A 20,290-nucleotide genomic window follows, 5' to 3' on the forward strand; every position below is an offset into this window, starting at 1 on the left:
ACAATAATATGTTCAACTTACTCTAACTTAGATACAATATTATAGGTATAATATGTAAACTTAATTCTTTATGTTGTTAAAGCATTCAACAAAAACTTTTAACTTCAGGACGTAGAACTTATTCTGGATTTCACATTGATATAAAACACAATAAAATTACCACAATAAAATAGTCATGAGATTTACTTGGATCTATTGATGCAATTCTCTTGAGATCCAGTAAATAATAATAATTCCCTGTAGGATTGGTTTTTCTCTCTTCACCCTGTATACACTCAGTTTAGTCAAATTTAGTCTATAATGAGAAAAAAACCGAATACCTTAATGGTAGAGAGAGTACCAATTTTCTAGTTTACTTTAATCTCCACTTCACCATCAAAGTTGGAGTTACGTTTAGGAAAACATTTCTCTAATTAACCAATTAGATAAGACACTAATCCTATATAAATAATAAATAAAAAAAGATAAGACACTAACAAATATGCGTTTATTTCCCCTTTAAACCTCTAACTTATCACATGTGCCTTATCATGTGGACCACTAAATTAAATTAATAAATTAATTTGGTCTTACATAGTATATTAATGTTTTGCATTAATAAATCAAAAAAATTCCAACTATTGTTAGTTTTTCAATTCAATTTTTGAGAGGGACATGAGATCCATCTTTTTTTGGCTAGGAAGGCAGCACTGCGATTGTTGAGCAATATTGGTGAGGTAGATATGGCATACACATTTCAATAGAATTCAAATAGCTTTCGTTAGTATCAAATATATGGAATGGGTGCCACATGCTAGCAAAGGGATCCAGATTAGATCTAGTGCTTCCAGTGCACTAGACCTGGTCAGATGGTGACACATGTCTAAAAATGGACACGTGTCACAATTCCAACAGGTCCAGTGCCATTGGACATTGGACCCAAACCTCCCCCCCCCCCCCCCAACCAAGTGGTAAGTAATTTTAATAATCAAGATGATGACCCATTGGGCTAGCCTGGTGATGGAAATATCTTGGACATAAATGTGTTTCAATCTGACCTTTCTTGAGGCTAATGCCCCCATCAATGGGCTTGAGTAAAACTATAAAACTAAGGGTGGGCTATGCATTAGCCCTAAATGTTTTGCAAGCCCAAGTCTTTTTTTTTTTTTTTTTTTGCTCTAAGATATAATTTTACTCTAACATAATTTAAGTGTATATATGTGTAAAGAAGATCTCTTATAGAAACTTGAACCCTGACCCTTGCCCCGACACCTTGCAATCTTGAGCTATTTTGAAAATGGGGGAGACTGGGAGAGTTCTAAGGCTATCCCAACTCAGACCCCTTTGCTCTGGGCAAGTGGTCCAACAGTTTTCAAGTAGTTTTAATTTCATGATTCTCGATGGGTATTGGGTGTTTGACTCGGTTTCAGAGAGAGAGGGACAACCATCGATGACAACAATTGTGTGGTTGACCTTCCTATGCTAGCTAATCCATTATTCATTTATTCCCCTTTTCTTAACCTTACTCTCATCGAGATATGGGAGTTGTGTCTCAGTAATGGTGGAGGTATTTTCATCCCATTCAGTGTTGATTTTGGAGAGAGAGAGAGAGAGAATCAACCAAAACATTGAACATCAAATGACCTCCAATTATTAGTATTAAAATACTCTATTTATGCATTTCATATGTTATTGTCAATGTCAAGGCTATAATCAAACTCATTCTTCTTGTGGAGGAGCAACATACATTATAGTTTATACTTTCACTTTGGTCCATGGTTGTCAAGAGCACAATCTAAGATAGCAGGATTGTAAAATCCTACAATCCTATTGTATAGAATTTGATTTGGATTGTATTGGGATCATTTGTAAAGAAAAATCAGACTGGGATCGCGAGTCGAATCATAGGATCGTACAAAATCGTGGTCCCACAATGATTTTACACAATTTTACCACATCTACTTTAATTATGCTTATTCTTGTTATTAGTCCTTTAATATAAGCCCAAAATAAAAGGAATTTTTTTGTCTCACACAAAAGCACACATGGTTCATTAAAAAAATAAAAAAAATCAAGCACCAATTGGCCTAAAGCCCATAAAATGAATTTAAATGCTTTAAAAGAAAACCCCATTTCTGTCAATTCTCAATCTATTTTTGCTAAGTTGGAGCATTAAAAAATTTTCATTTAAGACATGTGTCGTGTCGATAACCGTATCTATTATGGTGTAGATACTATGCTATTATGTATGTGTGTGTGTATATATATAGATATATATATATATATATATATTTTTTTTTTTTTTGAGAAGGAAGACATTAAACTTTATTAAGAAAACCCAGCAATATCAGCTAGGACAAGAGAAACAAAGGGTGGTAGAACAGTCTCCATCCACATCGAAAAATCAAAAATACAAATCGAATGTCTTGCTAAATTATGCGCTACCTTATTACCCTCTCTCTTTACATGAGAGTAAAGTAATTGATTACACAAACTAGCATTGAATCTGATGTACTCCATTAATAAACCATCTGAAGACAGGTAGGGGTTGTTGTTTCTCAAAGCATTTGCCAACACTTGGGAGTTAGTTTCCATAATTGCTCGACTAAAACCCAGCTCAGATGCAAACGCAAGTGCTGTTGAGGCTGCCAATGCTTTAATCTCCATTGGCATGTACAGCTGTGGCAGAAGTTTGGACATTGAAGCCATGACTAAGCCGTTGCTGTCTTGGATCACTATGCCAATACCCGATTTTTTCTGCTCCTTGAAAGTATCTCCATCATAGTTTATCTTCACCACTCCTTGAGTTGGAGGACGCCACGTAGCCCGAGTTCAAGTGAGGTCAAGTCGAGGAATGGATGGCACGGATTGAGTCAGTGCAAACTCAATCACTTGCTCCTTTGCCGATGATGCAATCTGATGAACACTAATGTTGGGTTTGCTAAAACACACTTGATTCCTTTAAGTCCAGATTAGCCACACTGAAGTTGAGAACAATCCAAGTTATGGTCATTTGTACCGAGCCATGAGAGTAGCTCCTTAAAATCCACAAAGGTATTTCTTCTTTGGCTTTGTCCAAGTGTTTCATCTTCCCAAATCCCGTCCAACTCGCTGCAAGTCCAGAGAGCATGGAAAGCTGATTCAAGTACCTATTTGCAGCGATCACATGTCGCGCTTTCAATGATGTTGGTGTAAACACAATAATAATGAAAAAAACACAAAGAGAAACTGAATAATACGTTGAATATTATTAATTTAAAGAAAGAAATTACACAACACTATTTGGACTGAGGCACGGCACTCGCTCTCTTTAAGGAGACTCAAGCCCTTGGTTGGCTAATCTTTGTAACCGGTGCAGACCTTTTCTGACTTGTCTCCCTAGGATACAACAGCCCAACAAATGTTGTATGGCTAGAACAGCTTCTGCACAAAGTGTTCAAGCCCAAAACTCCACCAGAAGAACACCTTTCTTTGGCCCGAAATTTCTCAAGTATTTAGGAATATTTTTGAATTCACTCTCTCACACAATACTCTTTGCTTTTAACTATTTTCTTCATTCACTCTTGATATGAAATTAGTCCATAGCATAGTCGTATATATAGTCTTTTAACCCTTCACATAACCTACATGTTATTTATTAATTAAGAAAACTTCTCTTAATTTATTTAATCTAACTTACATACAAGTAACTCTTTCTTTAACAACTTTTATTATAACTCATCTCTTTATTCATCTTCAGTTATTTTGAGTTTTAACATATTTAATTTAAAATGTACTAACAAATGATAGTTCGCCGCACAAAATTATCTTTTGTTGGCAATGAGTTACGGCATGCCCTCCACACCAAATTCTTGATTTTATTCGGTACTTGAAGAGACCAAATTGTCCACCACAATTCCTTATTGTGTGCCCTCTGTTCTTCACCGATCTCGGTTTGTTCTTTGGACTTCAAAAATTTGTACACAGACTTACTTATGTAGATTCCATTACTTGTGAAAGGCCAAAATAAAGTATCCTCTGCCTCGCATCTGGAGAGTGGTATTGATTTGATCAAGTCCGCTTCCTCCAGGGTGAACATTCCATCTATCAAGCTGTAGTCCCACTGCCTTGTGTCTTCCTTGATCAATATCTCAACTTTTGCACCAGCCAATGTTTCCACCGTGGGTGATAAAACTTGTGGCATGTTTTTCCTTAGCAGCCAGTGGTCTTGGCATATACTCATTGCCTTCCCATTTTCAATCCTCCATCTGCAACCCCTAAGTAATACATCCCTTCCATGCAATATGCTATTCCAAGCATGAGAGCCACCACTTGAGTGTTTAGCCTCCATAAAAGTGCAATTTGGAAAGAAGCGCGCCTTAAAAACTTTGTGCAATAATGAGTTCGGGTGTTTCAAGAGTCGCCATGCTTGTTTAACCAACAAGGAGTCATTGAACATAGCTATGTCCCTAAACCCCATGCCTCCCTCCAATTTTGGTTTTGTTAGTTCCTCCCACTTCAACCAATGGATCTTCCTTTTTTCTCCTCTTTGGCCCCACCAAAATTTCTTGATCATGGTTTCAATTTCATGGCAAAGACCCAAAGGTATTTTAAAGCATCCCATAGCATAAGTTGGGATGGCTTGTATTACCGCTTTAATGAGCACCTTGCAACTGGCTTGAGACAAGAGTTTCCCTTCCCATCGTTGTAATTTTCTCCACACCTTTTCTTTGATAAAATTGAAGCCTTCTTTCTTTCTTTTACCCACCAATGATGGCAATCCAAGGTATTGCTCAAAATGCACAATTTCTTGTAAACCCAAGGCAATCATGATTTCTTGCTTGGTTGCTTCCGTGGTAGATTTACTAAAGAAAATGCTTGTTTTGTTTTTGTTCACCTTTTGGCCCGACTCTCCTTCATATTTCTCAAGGATATCAATGATCTTCCTACATTCATCACTAGTTACCCTACAAAAGAGAAGGCTATCATCTGCAAATAATAAATGGGTTAGTGTCGGGCCTCTCCAGCAAAGAGGGAAACCCTTGATTTCTCCCATATTTGCTGCATGTTGGATGAGGCCATGGAGGCCTTCTGTGCATAGAAGGAAGAGGAATGGTGATAGTGGGTCACCTTGGCAGATACCTCTAGTGGGTTAGATAAATCCTTGAGGTTTGCCATTGACCAAAATGGAATAAGAGATTGTTTTTACACATGCCATGATCAATCTAATCCACCTCTCATTAAATCCCATTTTTCTCATAACATTTTCTAGGTACACCTATTCCACCCGGTCATATGCCTTACTCATATCAAGTTTAATAGCCATGTACCCTGTTTTTCTTGCACTCATGTTTTTCATGCTATGTAAAGATTCAAATGCCACAAGAATATTATCAGTAATCACCCTATTCTTAGCAAAAGCTAATTGGTGTTCAATGATGATGGTGGGTAAAGTATGTTTAAGTCTATTTGCTAGAACTTTAGAGAAAATTTTGTAGAGGACATTGCACAAACTAATGGGACGATATTGAGTGACAAATTCAGGGTTTTTTATTTTAGGGATAAGTGTAATGAAGGTGTGATTTATTGGATGAGGGATTGTACCTGAATTGAGCCAAGATAGGACTGGATTTGTTATCTCATTATCAACCACCCCCCAAAAGTGTTGATAAAATAATGGTGGCATGCCATTGGGTCCTGGGGCCATTTACTTGAGAGCTTCTATAACTTCATCTTCTCTAAAGGGTGCAATTAGGGCTGCATTTATGTGGTCGGTGATTACATTAGGAATATGTTCCAAGGCTGCCCCTTGTGAATTCGGCTTTAAAGAGGTGAAGAGATCCTGATAGTACTTGATCAAAAGGGCTGCAATCTCATTCAAATCCACTCTCCAATTATTTGCTACGTCCATGATCCCACGGATTAAATTTTTCCTGAACCTTTGAGTGGCTCAGCAGTGAAAAAATCTCATATTTTTATCTCCATTCCTTAGCCATAGTGTGCATGATCTTTGGCTCCACATGCATGCTTCCCTATCCAAGAGAATGTTTATTTCTTTTTTAAGTGCCCTAACCTGTGTGTTCTGCCCAATTTCTTGTGCTTCTTTTTCGGCTTGCATCAAAAGCTTCTTTTTCTTTGCCAACTCTGTCCTCACATTGCCAAATATGTTGTGATTCCACCATGCAAGATCTCGACCACACTTTTCAACCCTTTTCATGATGTCACTATCACTGAACCCTTGTTGGTAGGAGGACCATGAAGCCTCCACCACTTCACCACATTGCACATCTAATAACCACATCTCTTCGAATCTGAATAATTTCTTTTGTGATGGAATCTCCAAACCTGACAGATTAATGTATAGAGGCATAGGGTCCGATGAAGTACAATGGAGGTGATACACAATTGTACCTAGGAACTAAATAAACCAATTTGCATTGACCACAACTCCATCATGTCTCTCCCAAATAGAATGTCCATTTGCAAAGTGCTTACTCCATGTGAATCTGTTTCCCACAAAGCCAAGATCTAGGAACCCACACTCATCCAACACATCACATCCCTAAATAGCTGCATCTGACCTTGGTGTCTTGTTGCACCCCCAAGTTTCTTTTCCTGTTGGACTATCTCATTGAAGTCACTTGCACACAACCATGGCACATCAGGGTGGTGATTTAAAATTCTCAGACTATCCCACGCCTCACCTCGTCTTTGAAGTGTTTGGTTCTCTATAAAACCCTATGAATCTCTATTCGTTAGGGGAGCCTTTGTCAATCCAGGTATCAATATAATATTTGGATGAATCTATCACCACCAAGTTGATTGAGGACTTCTAAAAAAAAAAAAAACTAAACCACCATTGTGCCCCACCCTCGGAACCACCCACTTGTGTTCAAAATCTATATTTTGTTGGATCATGTCTAGCCTTACTTCGTCTGCTAGTGTCTCGGCAATGAACACAACAGAGGGGTCTTTAGCCCGGATTATTTCTCTAAGCTCTTTCCTTGTACGCAAGTTCCCAAGCCTGCGACAATTCCAAACTAAGCAATTCATGGTGACTGGCGGGGCTAGGTGTAAGCCTCTACCAATTCAATACCAGCATCCTCCTCACTCCTTGAAACCTGGTAGCGTTTATTGGGTAACTTGGAATGATTATCATTGAGTGCCACTATTCTCTTCCCATTGCTCGGCTTGCCATATGATACATCCACTATTGGTTCTTTGTTGACACGTACAACCCTAGTCCAACATGGTTTAGGTGCTTGCATAGAAACCCTAGGGATTTTTTGAGTGTCACATGCAAGGTTGGTGGCCTCATTAGGACTTAATTTCGGTATTAATTCTGAAATAAATGCTGAGGTAATGTTTTCTTTCGATTTTGAGTTTGTATGTTTTTCTTCAATGGATGAATGTGGATGTGATTCTGTACAAGGGTAGGCTGAGGAGTTTCCTATTTGGGTGGGATTCTCTGAGGAGTCAAACTCCTTTAATGCCGCACCAATCTCATTAAGGTGAAAATCAGGGCATTGCGTGTTTGGGGGAGGGAAATCATTGCACTTTAATACTTGGGCACCATTGGACATGTCTATCATTGAGGGATTAACATGTGTAACGAACTGCCTTAACTCATGATTGTCCACGTCAACTGAACTAAATTGGCTCTGTTGCTCATCGGTTTCACCATTACCCGACAGTGGTGCACGTTGTTCCTCAGCCTGAACCTCCATCTGCTCCTTCCTTTCCACGTATTTTCTATTCCCCATCGTAGCCTTCTCTGCCGAGCCCTGAGTTTTAGATGGTCTAGACTTGTAGAACCTAGGGACTGAGATGACTTGTTTGTGAGAGTAAGAGAACGGAGCTACCCTAAGACTTGGCCCGAATTGCTTCTGCTCCTAAGTAAGTGAGCCTTCGTTATTCAGCCAAACTTCACAATCCTTATCGTCATGATCAAAGCAGCCGCACCAGTAGCATATATTTGGTAATCTCTCATATTTAAAGCTAATCCAAACCTACTTCTCTTGTCCAATTGAAACCAATCATCCACGGCATAAAGGACCGGTCACATCCATTGAAACTCTAACACGAATGAAGTTCCCTCCCTCTGATTCACTCGGGTTAGCAACAGGTATGATTCTTCCTAGAACCTCACAAATCTTCTCCGCTGCCCTCATGTTCATAAACTTGATAGGGAGGCAGTGTACTTGCACCCAAAATGAAGTCCTATCTAGTTTGAGGTTGTCAATAGAGGAGTTAGTATCGAACCCTTCCATAACTATTAGGTGTTTATCAAAGGTCCATGGTTCACTTTGGAGCACTTTGTCCACCTCCAATTTGTTATCAAACACGAATAACACTATGTTCCCCCATATTACATACCTTGAATCTATTCTTAGAGCGCCAAAGTGGAGTGAAGGTTTTGGCAATAGTGTTGATGTTCAATGCTCTTTTTGTGAGAAATTTGTGGCAATACTGAACTCAAGTGAGCTCAATTCCTCATCCAGACAACAACCCGGACCTTCTTTGTCTGACAGAGTAAGTTGATTCCAATTAGTGGTCAAATCATCCATGGTGATGAAAAAAACACTAATGCACGAAAGGATTAAAAACTTCACTGTTTCCCAGTATCCCCGGAAAAGAACCCAACAAGCCTCAGAATAACCTTGTTATCCCAAGGAATACTATTACTTCTTCCTAGGGAAGGGACCTCTATTCTACTGTATAAGAAAAGCTAGATGGGGAGCTTTCTTAGGCACAGAGAAACTAGAATTCATACATGCCTCATGTAAGTATATTTGAGCTTTAACTTTTATATTAACGGTGAAAATATAGATCAAACCTACCTTTGATTGATGATTCCCCTTCTTTTAATTGTCCAATGAGCAATGTTTTCAAATATCCATTGTTGATGGGCATGCAAATTACATATAAAAAAGAAAGAAAAACTCTTTCAAGTTGAAACATTTTAGTTTCTTTTCAAGCTATTTTGTTGTTATAGGTCTCTCTCTCTCTCTCTCTCTCTCTCTCTCTCTCTCTCTCTCTCTCTCTCTCTCTCTCTCTCTCTCGATAATCAAGTCTTACTCTGAGATTGTCAATATGTTTTAGTTTATCAATTTATCCTTTTTACTTGCTATTCTTGTCCTTTTCCCCTTTAGTTAATGTATTGGTTATTAGGTACTTAGTAATTATTGCCTTAATTTTTGTCAAACTTACTTATTTTTTTCAATGGTCTTAACATATATCATCATTATTGATGATTTTTCACTTTATTCTTTTACAAAAACTAGAATCTTACGATCCTTGCTCTAATCCTATGATTTGATCTTCAGATCCTCTCAACGATTTGTTTAGGATCCCAAACTAGATATTCTCCAACTAATTAACAAAAATAAGAGTGGTCAGGTAGTAATAAGCTCATAGCCCTTGTGTGCTTCCAATAAAAGCTCAAAATACCATCAATACAATCATAAAAAACTTCATCACAAATTTCTTGTAGCCTTAGAATAACATTTATTCATGAAATTCTTAGATATCATGTGTTAGTAGTCGTTGTAGAATGAAAGAGATCCTAAGTATTTGGAGAATGTTTTTTTTTTTGGGGGCCAAATTCCAAAACCCACCCTCTAAGTTTCACTAGTTTTCATTTCAATCCTCTAAGTTTGCATTCCTTTATTTCAGTACTCTAGTTTCAAAACTCCTTAATTCAGTCATTTGTTATGCCATTAAATCCCCAAAACAACACCATTTTGCCATTAGTTTAATATTTAATTTTTTTTATTTCTTAAATTATAAAAAAAAAACATTTATTTAAAAAAAAAATCCAGAAAACCCAAAACAAACTGAGATTGGTGGCTCCAACCACTTAGCGACTTCGATCATGGTTGATAACTAGAATCGAGGTTGCACACTATTTACGTGAGAAGAAAAGCCTATCATGGTTGTTGAATCATAGGAACTCCAAATTATGTCATATGCCTTGCAATCTCCTCGTAGTTATTGTAATCCCTTTAAGTAGTTAGTTAGTTGAGATTATAATGAGTTAGGTAGGATTTGAGCACATGTAACTCATTTAACACATGACTTAATTTATAGAGCACATGTTGAATTAACTAACTAATTATCTTGAGCCATGTGGGCTAATGGAATTAGAGTCAGTCTCTTATAACTACATAATTGTAATTCAACATTAGATATCAATGAAGAATAACCATCTCATTGCTTAGTGCATTTCCTCTCTGTTAATATTTCTTTATGGGTGACTATCTCAAATTAAGTTAATTTCTCTACACTTCCTACCCATCTCCACTAAGAACCACTAAGTTCCTAACATTGAGAGGTTATGTTAAAGGACATTACGATGATGCTGCGCAAACACTAATTAAAATGCTTGATCTGGGCTTTAATCCAGATTATTTGGACAGGGCCGCTGTGTTGCAGGGTCGTAAAAATGCTTTGAGTATTTTTAATTCAGACACATATATGTTTGAAAGATATGGTTTAGTGGTGAAGATTGCATAGCACAATCACTTTTTCGATGCCTTTTTGCAAGTTAATACAAGCACCATTGTTAATTTTGTACAGTTTTGGATAGATTTGAACTGCACAAAAATGTTGGATGGACCAATTTTTACAAGCCGATCAATTGTGAAATATAGGAATATCTCAAGTCATTAATTCATTATCTACGTAAGTATTGACACTAACGGCAGTTAATAGAATGATTAGTAGCGCTCATTTTTTAAACTTGAGAAACTAATAACGCTCATTTGAAACTTGAGACCAATCGCATTCATAAAATAAACTCCAGGAATCAATAGTATAGCTTCACCTTTTAATTATGGCTTAATCAGCTATAGGTTTTTTTTTTTTTTTGAGAAACAATCAGCTATAGGTTAATCTATCAATTAACACCCAATTTAATGTGATTAACCAATCATATAAGTATGGACATCTCTACAAGCATGCATAAACATATAAAACATGTATAATGAACAATCCATAGAAAATCAAGCACAAGATAACACACCAATGACCTATGTGTTATCAACGAGGGATGAGGAAAACCCAAGTCCTAGGCGTAAAAACCTCTATGGTCTTATTGCTAGAAACAATCCACTAAAATAATAGTTGCAGTACAATTTACTCACAGAATCCTCCAAGTAATGTAGCAAAATCATACTTGAGTCCTCCAAACCCTGCTAGCAATCAACTCCTTAAATCTTTTCTCTATTCTAGCATTGAGATTTGCAAGTTTAGCAGTCAATCACATGATCAAGTCTCCTTAACCACTCAAAAGGGCCTCTTGAAGATTTGGCACTGCTCCAATGATTCCTAAGAGCCAAACAACAGTAAGAACTTTGAAGGTTTCTTTGTGTGTGTATTGGATTTAATCTCCTCTCACAGAGTTTGGCAATTGGAGAGGGAAAAGGTAGAGAGAATGAGAAGGTTTTAGGTCTCTTTCTAGCTCTTCCATATGGGGACTAGGGTTACAATTTTGTGGGAAATGAGAATTATATAGGCAGACAAAAGAGCCATTACTGCAGACAAAAACATAAATGAATTGTCTCAGGTTCTGCAAAATTCGTAAGGGCGAGGAGGTGAGCATGGGGCTAACTTACTGACCAACATTTTTTCAAACTTGAACTTTGTACCGTCTTCGCCTCATACACATGCAATTCGTAGGGACGAGCTCCACTGCATCAGACTTCCACTTTTTTTGCACTTTATACCTCTTCAAATCACAAGCCCAATACAATTAAAGTTCACAAAATTACATACACATGATGGAAGTTTGAAACCCAAAACACAATTAAATTTGTCATGGAATTAGCCAACAGGATAAACCTAACAAATTTCTAGGAAAATATTTATTAAAAAAAAAAAAAACTTATACTTTATAGTTGTGACAAATTAAATTACATATTTAAGTATTTTTAATTGTGCCAATTTAAACACCACATTTTTATTAGTGTGACATTGATTTTTTTTTTTTTTTTAAATCCTTGCTTTTCTTTTAATAGCATTATAGAAGGCAAAGTGAAGTAGTTAAGATGATATTGTCATCTCAAAACATTTAATCAAGAAAGATGCTTGTGCCACGTAAAGTGGCACAACTTGTGTCACAACTCGCCTACATGGTTAGTTAAAAGTGATAGGAGTGATAGTGAGTGTATGTGAAGACACCTCTCTACCACTCATAACTCGCCACATGGGTGAGTTGTGGTCAAGTTATGCCACTTTATGTGGCACTAGCATAACTCTTTAATCAAAGGCTTCTAAGTTATAAAGGCAGCATGCCTTAATGAGAAGCTAACTATTTTTTTCTTTTTTGTCACAAACATAATATATTTCACTTTCGTTTTTGTTACAATTTGTTAAGGTGATAAACTATGATTAGTGAAACATTTTTTTTTTTTTATTGAATAACTTGTGCAACTTCACTTCATGTAACCACAGCTAACATCACTTTTATTGTACACCAGTCATAATTTGTCACCTCAACCATTATGGGAAAAAAAAAAAAAAAAAAGTGATGAAATTACACTCTGTACAGACAACTAAAATTGTGAAAACACGATTTCAGCTTGTGTACAGACAACTAAAATTGTGAAAACACGATTTCAGCTCATGCACGTTCAGCAGTGTATAACTCAATGTGTGCAACAAAAATTAACATGAAAAACATTGTGAAATTTGTTTTGTTATTAGAGTTATTGCGTTTTGTAACCATCCTTACTTGAAAACATCTAGCAGTCAACAATGTGGAAAATTACTCATCATTGAGCATTAAAAACTAAAAGAAGTAAAGGAAACGAAGCAAATATATTTTCTTTTTCTATTATGTTAATTAAATTTTATTGACGTTTTAAATAAAAATATAATTTCATCACAATAAATTTGGGGATTTGATCATTTCATTTTCTTTTGGGAGGAATGAACAAACATAGGGAAAATGCGAAATAGAATGGGGATTCCATTCCTTCTTACAAAACTCTCAAATGAAATATTCTTTATGAATCAATTTTATTCCATTCCTCCCTCCCAAACAAGTTGTAAACATTTCAGGCATGTATCAATGATGGCATTTCAATTTTTTTTTTTACATAAAGGCTGATTTTACATTTTAAACACAGGCTATGCTTCATTCTCCATACAATGATAAAGTCGCCAAGCGAAGCGATTGACATTAGCACAAAGAATGTGAATATCTTATGTGACTCAAAGAATGTGATTCTCATTCAGACTTGGATGTAGTGGGGTTTAGTGAAATAGGCATTGTTGTTAGTGATGGCCTTAGGACAAGGTACAACGCCGGGCCTAAAAATGGTACCGCTGATAAGGGAAGAAGCCAAGAACCTTTGTCAAACCTGTGATAAGCATATGAATGTTATGCTACATAAAATCTTCCAAAAGAGGATTTCAAAGCTTAAAATGAGAAAGAAGCACTCAAGAGTATCCAAAAGCTCACCATTTCCTGGCAGTCATATCATTGTAGACCCAAAATGGAGCAAATGCAGATAGTAGAGTGAAATCAAGGGACGTGATATGGATCTGCAACATAAAGGTCCAGTGCTAATGGTAAGTTTTTGTAGGTTTATGAGATTGCAAATATCACGATTCACGACTAAAGAACCATACAAAATTACCAATGAAAAAAAGTATATGATAAGTTTTTGTCTAAAATTGACCTAATATATCATACATAAGGTACTTCCTCAAGGAAAAGAAAAAAGAAGAAGAGGAAGGTGCACATGACACCAGGACTTGCATTCTGGACTTGAATCAATTTCATCAATGGGCAAAACTTTTATGATTAGAAATTTTGAGATTGCTACTGAAGGTTCAAAAGCTCCACTGAAAGTCGTTGTCATGGAAAACCAACTCACTATTCAACATGACTTGGTATCCAATTATCAAAATGGGCATTATGTTTTCCAAACTATAGGAATATCTATGATATGCATGGATAAATGCTTCACACAACACTTACAAATTTGCTTTCCCTGAAGTACTGGGCAAATTCCTTCCAGTCGTCCCAATTAGCCAAACCTGCATAAACAATTATACCTAGTCCTGCAGCAAGTGATATCTGATGTGTAATGGAGTTAACTTGCAATTCCAATATAAAATTAAGAAACTAATCTAATTGCCAACTTATGTTCTCAATAAACGGGTAACACTTCATACACAGGATTGATCAAGGCATGTCCTACTTACAAGGAAGAGGTGCCACCACTAGACCAAAAGTCAGAATATAATAACCATTTTATTTTTTGAAGAAAAAAAAAATGTGGGAAAACAAAAATGACTTTTATTTGAGTTCAACACAATGCTTCGCTCTCAACCAACCTAGAGGCTTAATCATTAAAAGCTGTCAGTAAAATGGCTGCCTGATTCAATTAAAATCAAATTGAAATTAACAAGGTGAAAACTACTGATGCGGATAACAGAGAGTTTGAGGAAAAACAAGATTAAATACCAAAAGATTCAATGTTTTTGGTCTAGTTTTGATGTGGGGCTTTATTGGAACATTTCATACATTATTTTAGTTATTGTTGAGTGTTAGTATAAGTTCTTAGGTTGGAAAGTTGCTGGTTTAATTATAATAAAGTTTTAATAAAATAGTAGTTTGGTAATTTTCAAATTTTCTGGAATGGGCTGCCCTAGGTGTCATGAGTCTTATTTTATATTTTGAGTCCTCTCCCTATTTAGTTTAGAAGTTCTTAAGTACTTTTTGTTTGTTATTTATAATCCTAATCATTCTAGGAATAGGTTATTTAGAGATCTAGTCCTTCTAGGAAATGATTTGACAATAACCTATATAAAGGTTTATTGTAGTCAATAAAATTAATAGTGAGAGATTCAAATCAAATTAAAGCAGCTTATTTTAAGCTACTGTTTTATCTAATATTATTCTTGTTCTATTCTTACTTTAACTCCAAACAGCCATCAACACATTCAACATTTAGTATTTTCTTTACACAATCCCTTAAAAATCAATCCTTATTTAAGAACCCTTCAAGATCTGATTAAGAAATCTAATTTAGTTCTGAATTATTAAAGATCCTACATCTAAATTGGTATCAAAGCCTGTTAAGTGATCCTACATCATCCTGATTCCATCCTGCATAAAATAACCCCCCCCCCCCCCCCCAAAACACCCCTCAAAAAAAAAAAAAAAAAGGTAGAATTTCATATTCACTTGTTTTATTTCCATGCCTTTATCAGTAGAAAGATTTAGAGGTCAATATCTACAGGTAATCTTCAATCAAATAATTCAGATATTGATAGGATACTGTGCAGATTTGAAGCAGCATCCACTATTTTTTTTTGGCTCCCAAAGACTGTTTAATATTTTGGTATCACATTCATAACAGGACTATGGTTTTGATATGTGCATGGTTTAGTCTTATATCTTTATTCTTCTTGTTAGCTACTTGTAACAAATTTCAAAAGCTCGCAAAACAATTATATAAATATATTTTCAGATATGTTATCAAGAGAGTTAGTTTGAGTTTTTAAAAGTTAAACAGATTTCTCACCCCTGCAGTTAATTTTGATTCCAGAAAATTCAGAGGCCATCTTCTGACCTCAGTTTCTTCAACAGGAGGTGGTGGTGGTTTCCAAAGTACAAAATAGGGAAGAAGAGCATATGCCCCGCCAAAGCATGAAAGTATTAGGAATGGCCAGACTGGAATTTTGCTTTTTGAGCTGCAGATACAAAAAAGAAAAAATATTTCAGCTGCAAAACACTAATGGTCAAGAAATTTAAAAACATAGCTAGATGCTTGTGAGTTCCCTTCATCTCAACCACTGCAGTGCACGTAGATGCTAGCATTCAGGCCACCTTAAATATAGCTTACTAGCTTGCATGAATCATCAGATATACTTGACATGTTAACACTTCTATTATTCCATTTATTTGCATCATTTGGCAAACCAAAATCTATGACAAAGAATGCAACCAAGTAGAATTTTAATTACTTATGAGTCACTTTGTCATATTGGTCACAGAATTCTTTTTCTACAGGAATAAAAATAATTTGAGGAATAAGCATTGGTGGACTCATTGGCTAGATATTGGCCTATTCTAAGTTTCTAACCAACCTTACTGTTTCTAGTAACACATAAGAAAAAGTATGTGCAGGAAAAAAGGTACTTGAGATCATTGATTGACTAAGCTAAGGAATGGCAGGTACCTTCTACCTGTTGGGAGCAGCAGCATGCTATAAACCAAAGGCCACAGACCCATTATGTACCACAGAGACACAAGCACTTCATTCATCCTGAAGCCATCATCCCCCTTCAAATTCAGTAGTTTTTGCAAGAAATACATGTCCCTAGACTGAATACAGTTAAAAGACAATATGTTAAGAATAAAATGAAAATGGCTACTTTGCTTACAACAACAATATGGACAAATAGAAACGGGTTATTTTGATTAAGATTGTTTAAAAAAGATTGAAAGATACAAAATAGGGATTTTACTATGCTGAATTTGAATACATATCACTTCATTTTTTAAATTCTATTTTTTGTTTCAATCCAGTGGAAGATATGATTGAAAAACACTAGTAAGAAATGGGCATTAGCATTTTACACATAATTATCCAAAACATACAAAATCAACACTAGAAATGCAGTCATCAACACCAAGCATAAGAAGAGAAAGCCTTAGTCCCAAAACTTTGGAGTTGGCTATGCATCCTCAAGAGACTAATTGGAATGAACCACATGTACACAAGCAACGAAGATATTTTAACAAGGCAAAACAAATATTATGAATTTGATAATTAAAAAAAAAAAAAAATTCAATAATACCGGGGTCTGATTTGGTGTGAGATTGAAAACATAGTACATGAGTGCTCCCCACAACACCAAGAGTAAAATTGAGGTTGACCAGTTCCATCCCTCTCCTCCATTTCCGCTCCCACCAACCCCACCTTCCAAGGAATCTCCTTTTTCAACAGCTGGGTCTTCTGAGTTCTGATTTGTTAAGTTACCATGACAAATTTGAACAAGACCCTTTCTCTGAAATTCCAAGATGGAACTTGTATGATTATGGGGTTTGAGAAAAGCTGAAAATTTTGAGGTTGTTTTGAGAAATGAGATTCTGGGTTTAAGGTTTTGGCTTTGCAGTGAAGTTCTGAGTTTTGGCCCATTGAGAGTGGAAGATGTGAAGGAAGAAAAGTTGCAGGAGATAATGTTGGCATTAGCAAACATGCTGAAGATATGAGGCTATTTGAAAGATATTCCAATCGAATTTGTAGCTTTTAAAGTGAGCTCTAGAATAGAACTCGCCTAGAAAACAAAAACAACAACAACAACAACAACAATAATAAATAAATAAATAAAAAGCTATACATAACAAATATGAATATGATGAGAAGGTATCTTGTGACCGATGAGACCTATATATGTTGTGAAAGATAAATCTCATAAGATAAATTTTTTTTATTTTTTATTTTTTATAAAGTAAGGTGTGCATTCAATCTACCAACTCAATAAAATTGACTCCACCCAATTTAATCCATTGCCTTAAGTTGATTTTCGTGCAGTGGAATTGGGTTGTGTTTGAATTTTATTACTTTATTTAAATTTTTTAGTCTGATTTATTTTTGTAATTTATGAATTATATATTGTTGATAAATTTAGAATTTTGCATTATAATTATAATTTAAGCATATTAAGTAATTTATAATAATTACTTATAAAAAGTAATTGGATAATGCATGAAAGTTTAATATAGTACATGCATTATACATGTAAATACAACTTACCGACTTAACCCAACCCAGCCCAATTTATGTTGGGTTGTATTGGCTTGAAAAAACCACCTAACCCCACCTATGTACATGTGAGGCCCAAGATACAATTTTACAAAACGCTTCTCCACACCAAGACAAAAAGGGAAAATAGTTTTCAAACTTTGGATGTGAAGTGTTTTATATAATGTCCACGCTTTTACATCAAATGTTCATATCTTATACATGATATAAAAGAATGCGAACATGATGTAAAATAATATAAACACTATTGGACCTGAAACAATCACTACCATGCAAAAATAGACAAGGCAACCTAGGACCCAAAGCCTATATTGTATTTTAGATTAAGTTATGTTTTCAATTTTGTCAATTAAACTATCATATTTGTGAAATGGTTTTATTTGAAACCATTGTCCGGGAGTATTTATATTCTAACAAGTATCAGAGTAGAGAAAAGTTGGAAATTATTAATAAAATTAGGGTTGAAATTACTTGTGGACCCGGGGGGAGGGGGGGGGGGCATTGTTTCATAATTTTTTAACAATAAATGTAGTTAATTTGTTTATGGTAAATATAGTTTAAATTTGGTGTTAGAATTTTCAAAAGTTATACTTCTTCATAATTCCCTCTTACCAATTAAGTCGACACAAACAGATCTTGAAAACTTTCTCAAAAAAAGAAAAAAAAAAGAAAAAAGAAAAAGAAGAGATCTTGAAAAATAGAAATAAACCAACTAATTAATACCTATACGGCTATACCTCCTTCTAAAAATATATATATATATATATATTATTTAATAAATACTTCAACTTAAGTGGTGCTACTATCTTGAATGCATTAACCATTTTAAGAAGTGTTGACAATTCGTGGGTGTACCACTAATCTCTTGGTGTTCTCAACACTACCCATGATATTAGTTTGCAAAGGTTCTCAAATCTGATCTCAATACATGTTCTTATTATATTTTTCATGTTTCTAAAACTTCAAGAACATTAAAGATCAAAATTTAAATTTTAAGTTTTTGTGGTAAACAATTATGCATAAAAAAAATAAGTTTATCTCTGATTTGAATGAAATTTGATACGTAGGTTAAGAACATAAAGAATATGTAATTCTTAAAATTTCAAAATTCACATTCAATAAAAAGATATAGGACAAGTTTAGAGGATTTCTCTCCAAATTAGTTTGGACAGAAACCTTTTGCTTTATTATTTTTTTAAGGAAAACATGTTCATAATCTTTGTATTCTTCTCTAGAACATGACTGTTCGTGTTCATGTTTTTCATAATTAATCCGTATTTTCTTTTCTTTTCTTTGTGTTTCTTGTACTTTTTTTATAACCAAACACATCAAAAGTCAGATCAATAACAGTTAAACAAAATAACATTTTATTAAGCATTTTCTTGGCACCCAAACGTGTGTCAATCTCATGACCTAAACATTTTTCTCTCCTAATTGGTAATCTAGAAAATCCCCTTTCACAAACCCAAAAAATTCCCTTTCACAAACTTATAATATCCATTCTTAACGCATAGAAAATTAATCTTAAATACAACAAATAAGGGGCTTTAATTAATGAGTTTTTCAAATTTTTCAAAAACCCAAAACAAATTTAGCAAACCCACCCATCTCAAATTCAATCCAAAGATAGAGAGAATGAGGTGAGAAAGTGAGGAGGGAGAGGAAAACGTGGGCCTTCAGATCGGCTTCAAATCTACTTGGCCAAAACCCAAATACCCCACCTACTTAGGTGAGAATGACCATAGCAAAAATATCGACCCACCACCTGCGAACCCAATTGCCGATCCCACATTACTCCAACGATAGCAATCAGCAACCTCCATCACTAGCCACGAACTCATGTCACACCAACAACCTTAGAAGAAAGAAGGAAAGGCATCCACTTCAGAAAAATCAATTATAACGACAAAGATAAACAACAAATAAGTGAATGTTGAGAGGGGGTTTTGTAGGATGAATGGTGGTGGTGGTGGCATCAAACGACTGAGATGAATGGTGGAAATGGGGAGCTTTGAGAGAGAGAGAGAGAGAGAGAGAGAGAGAGAGAGAGAGAGAGAGAGAGAGAGAGAGAGAGAGAGAGAGAGAGAGAGAGAGAGAGAGAGAGAGAGTTTGGCTTACTTCTAGTACATTTTTAACTAGACATATCATTTTGTTTTAAATATACAATAACAAGTGGTAATGAGTTTTAATCCCTATTTTTTATTTAATTAGTAGGTGATATGACAGTCTTTCATTTAAATAAAATGAGATTTCTTTTAAAAAAAGTATGGGAGGTAAGCAAAATCTGAGAAATAAAAGGAATGGTGGAAAAAAATATTTGTGATTTTGTTTGGTTGTTAAGAAAGCGCAAGAAAAATCTAAGAATGTTCATATTTATATATTTTTTTCAATTTTTAAAAAGTTTTGATTCTAAATTCATTTTAAATGCTAACATTGAACTTTTTAATGTTAATTACAAAAAATTATTATTATTTTAATAACCGCATAGACGCTTTGTGCGCCAATTATGCACTTCATCTATCACGTATACTATTTCTGTTAGTGAG

At 35.2% G+C, this 20,290-nt stretch overlaps 1 protein-coding gene across 1 annotated transcript; it reads right to left on the reverse strand.

The window, feature by feature from the left end:
- Nucleotides 1–12,949: 12,949 nt before the first annotated feature.
- On the reverse strand, nt 12,950–17,285 carry LOC115987341. Its single transcript, XM_031110868.1, has 6 exons — nt 16,777–17,285; nt 16,155–16,300; nt 15,498–15,666; nt 13,946–14,044; nt 13,424–13,506; nt 12,950–13,322 (listed from the first exon to the last, which is right to left on the reverse strand). The coding sequence occupies exons 1-6, from the start codon at nt 17,176–17,178 to the stop codon at nt 13,190–13,192; spliced, it is 1,032 nt and encodes a 343-aa protein (XP_030966728.1). The 5' UTR covers nt 17,179–17,285; the 3' UTR covers nt 12,950–13,189.
- Nucleotides 17,286–20,290: the final 3,005 nt, after the last annotated feature.

Source organism: Quercus lobata, chromosome 4 (assembly GCF_001633185.2).
Source record: "Quercus lobata isolate SW786 chromosome 4, ValleyOak3.0 Primary Assembly, whole genome shotgun sequence".
NCBI lineage: Eukaryota > Viridiplantae > Streptophyta > Magnoliopsida > Fagales > Fagaceae > Quercus > Quercus lobata.

Coding starts and splice junctions, on each gene's coding strand:
- LOC115987341 (XM_031110868.1), bottom strand. CDS start 17,178: ATGTTTGCTAATGCCAACATTATCTCCTGCAACTTTTCTTCCTTCACA. Junction 16,301..16,776: donor TCACACCAAATCAGACCCCG/GTATTATTGAAT, acceptor AACTGTATTCAG/TCTAGGGACATGTATTTCTT. Junction 13,507..13,945: donor ACTTCAGGGAAAGCAAATTT/GTAAGTGTTGTG, acceptor TTTATGTTGCAG/ATCCATATCACGTCCCTTGA.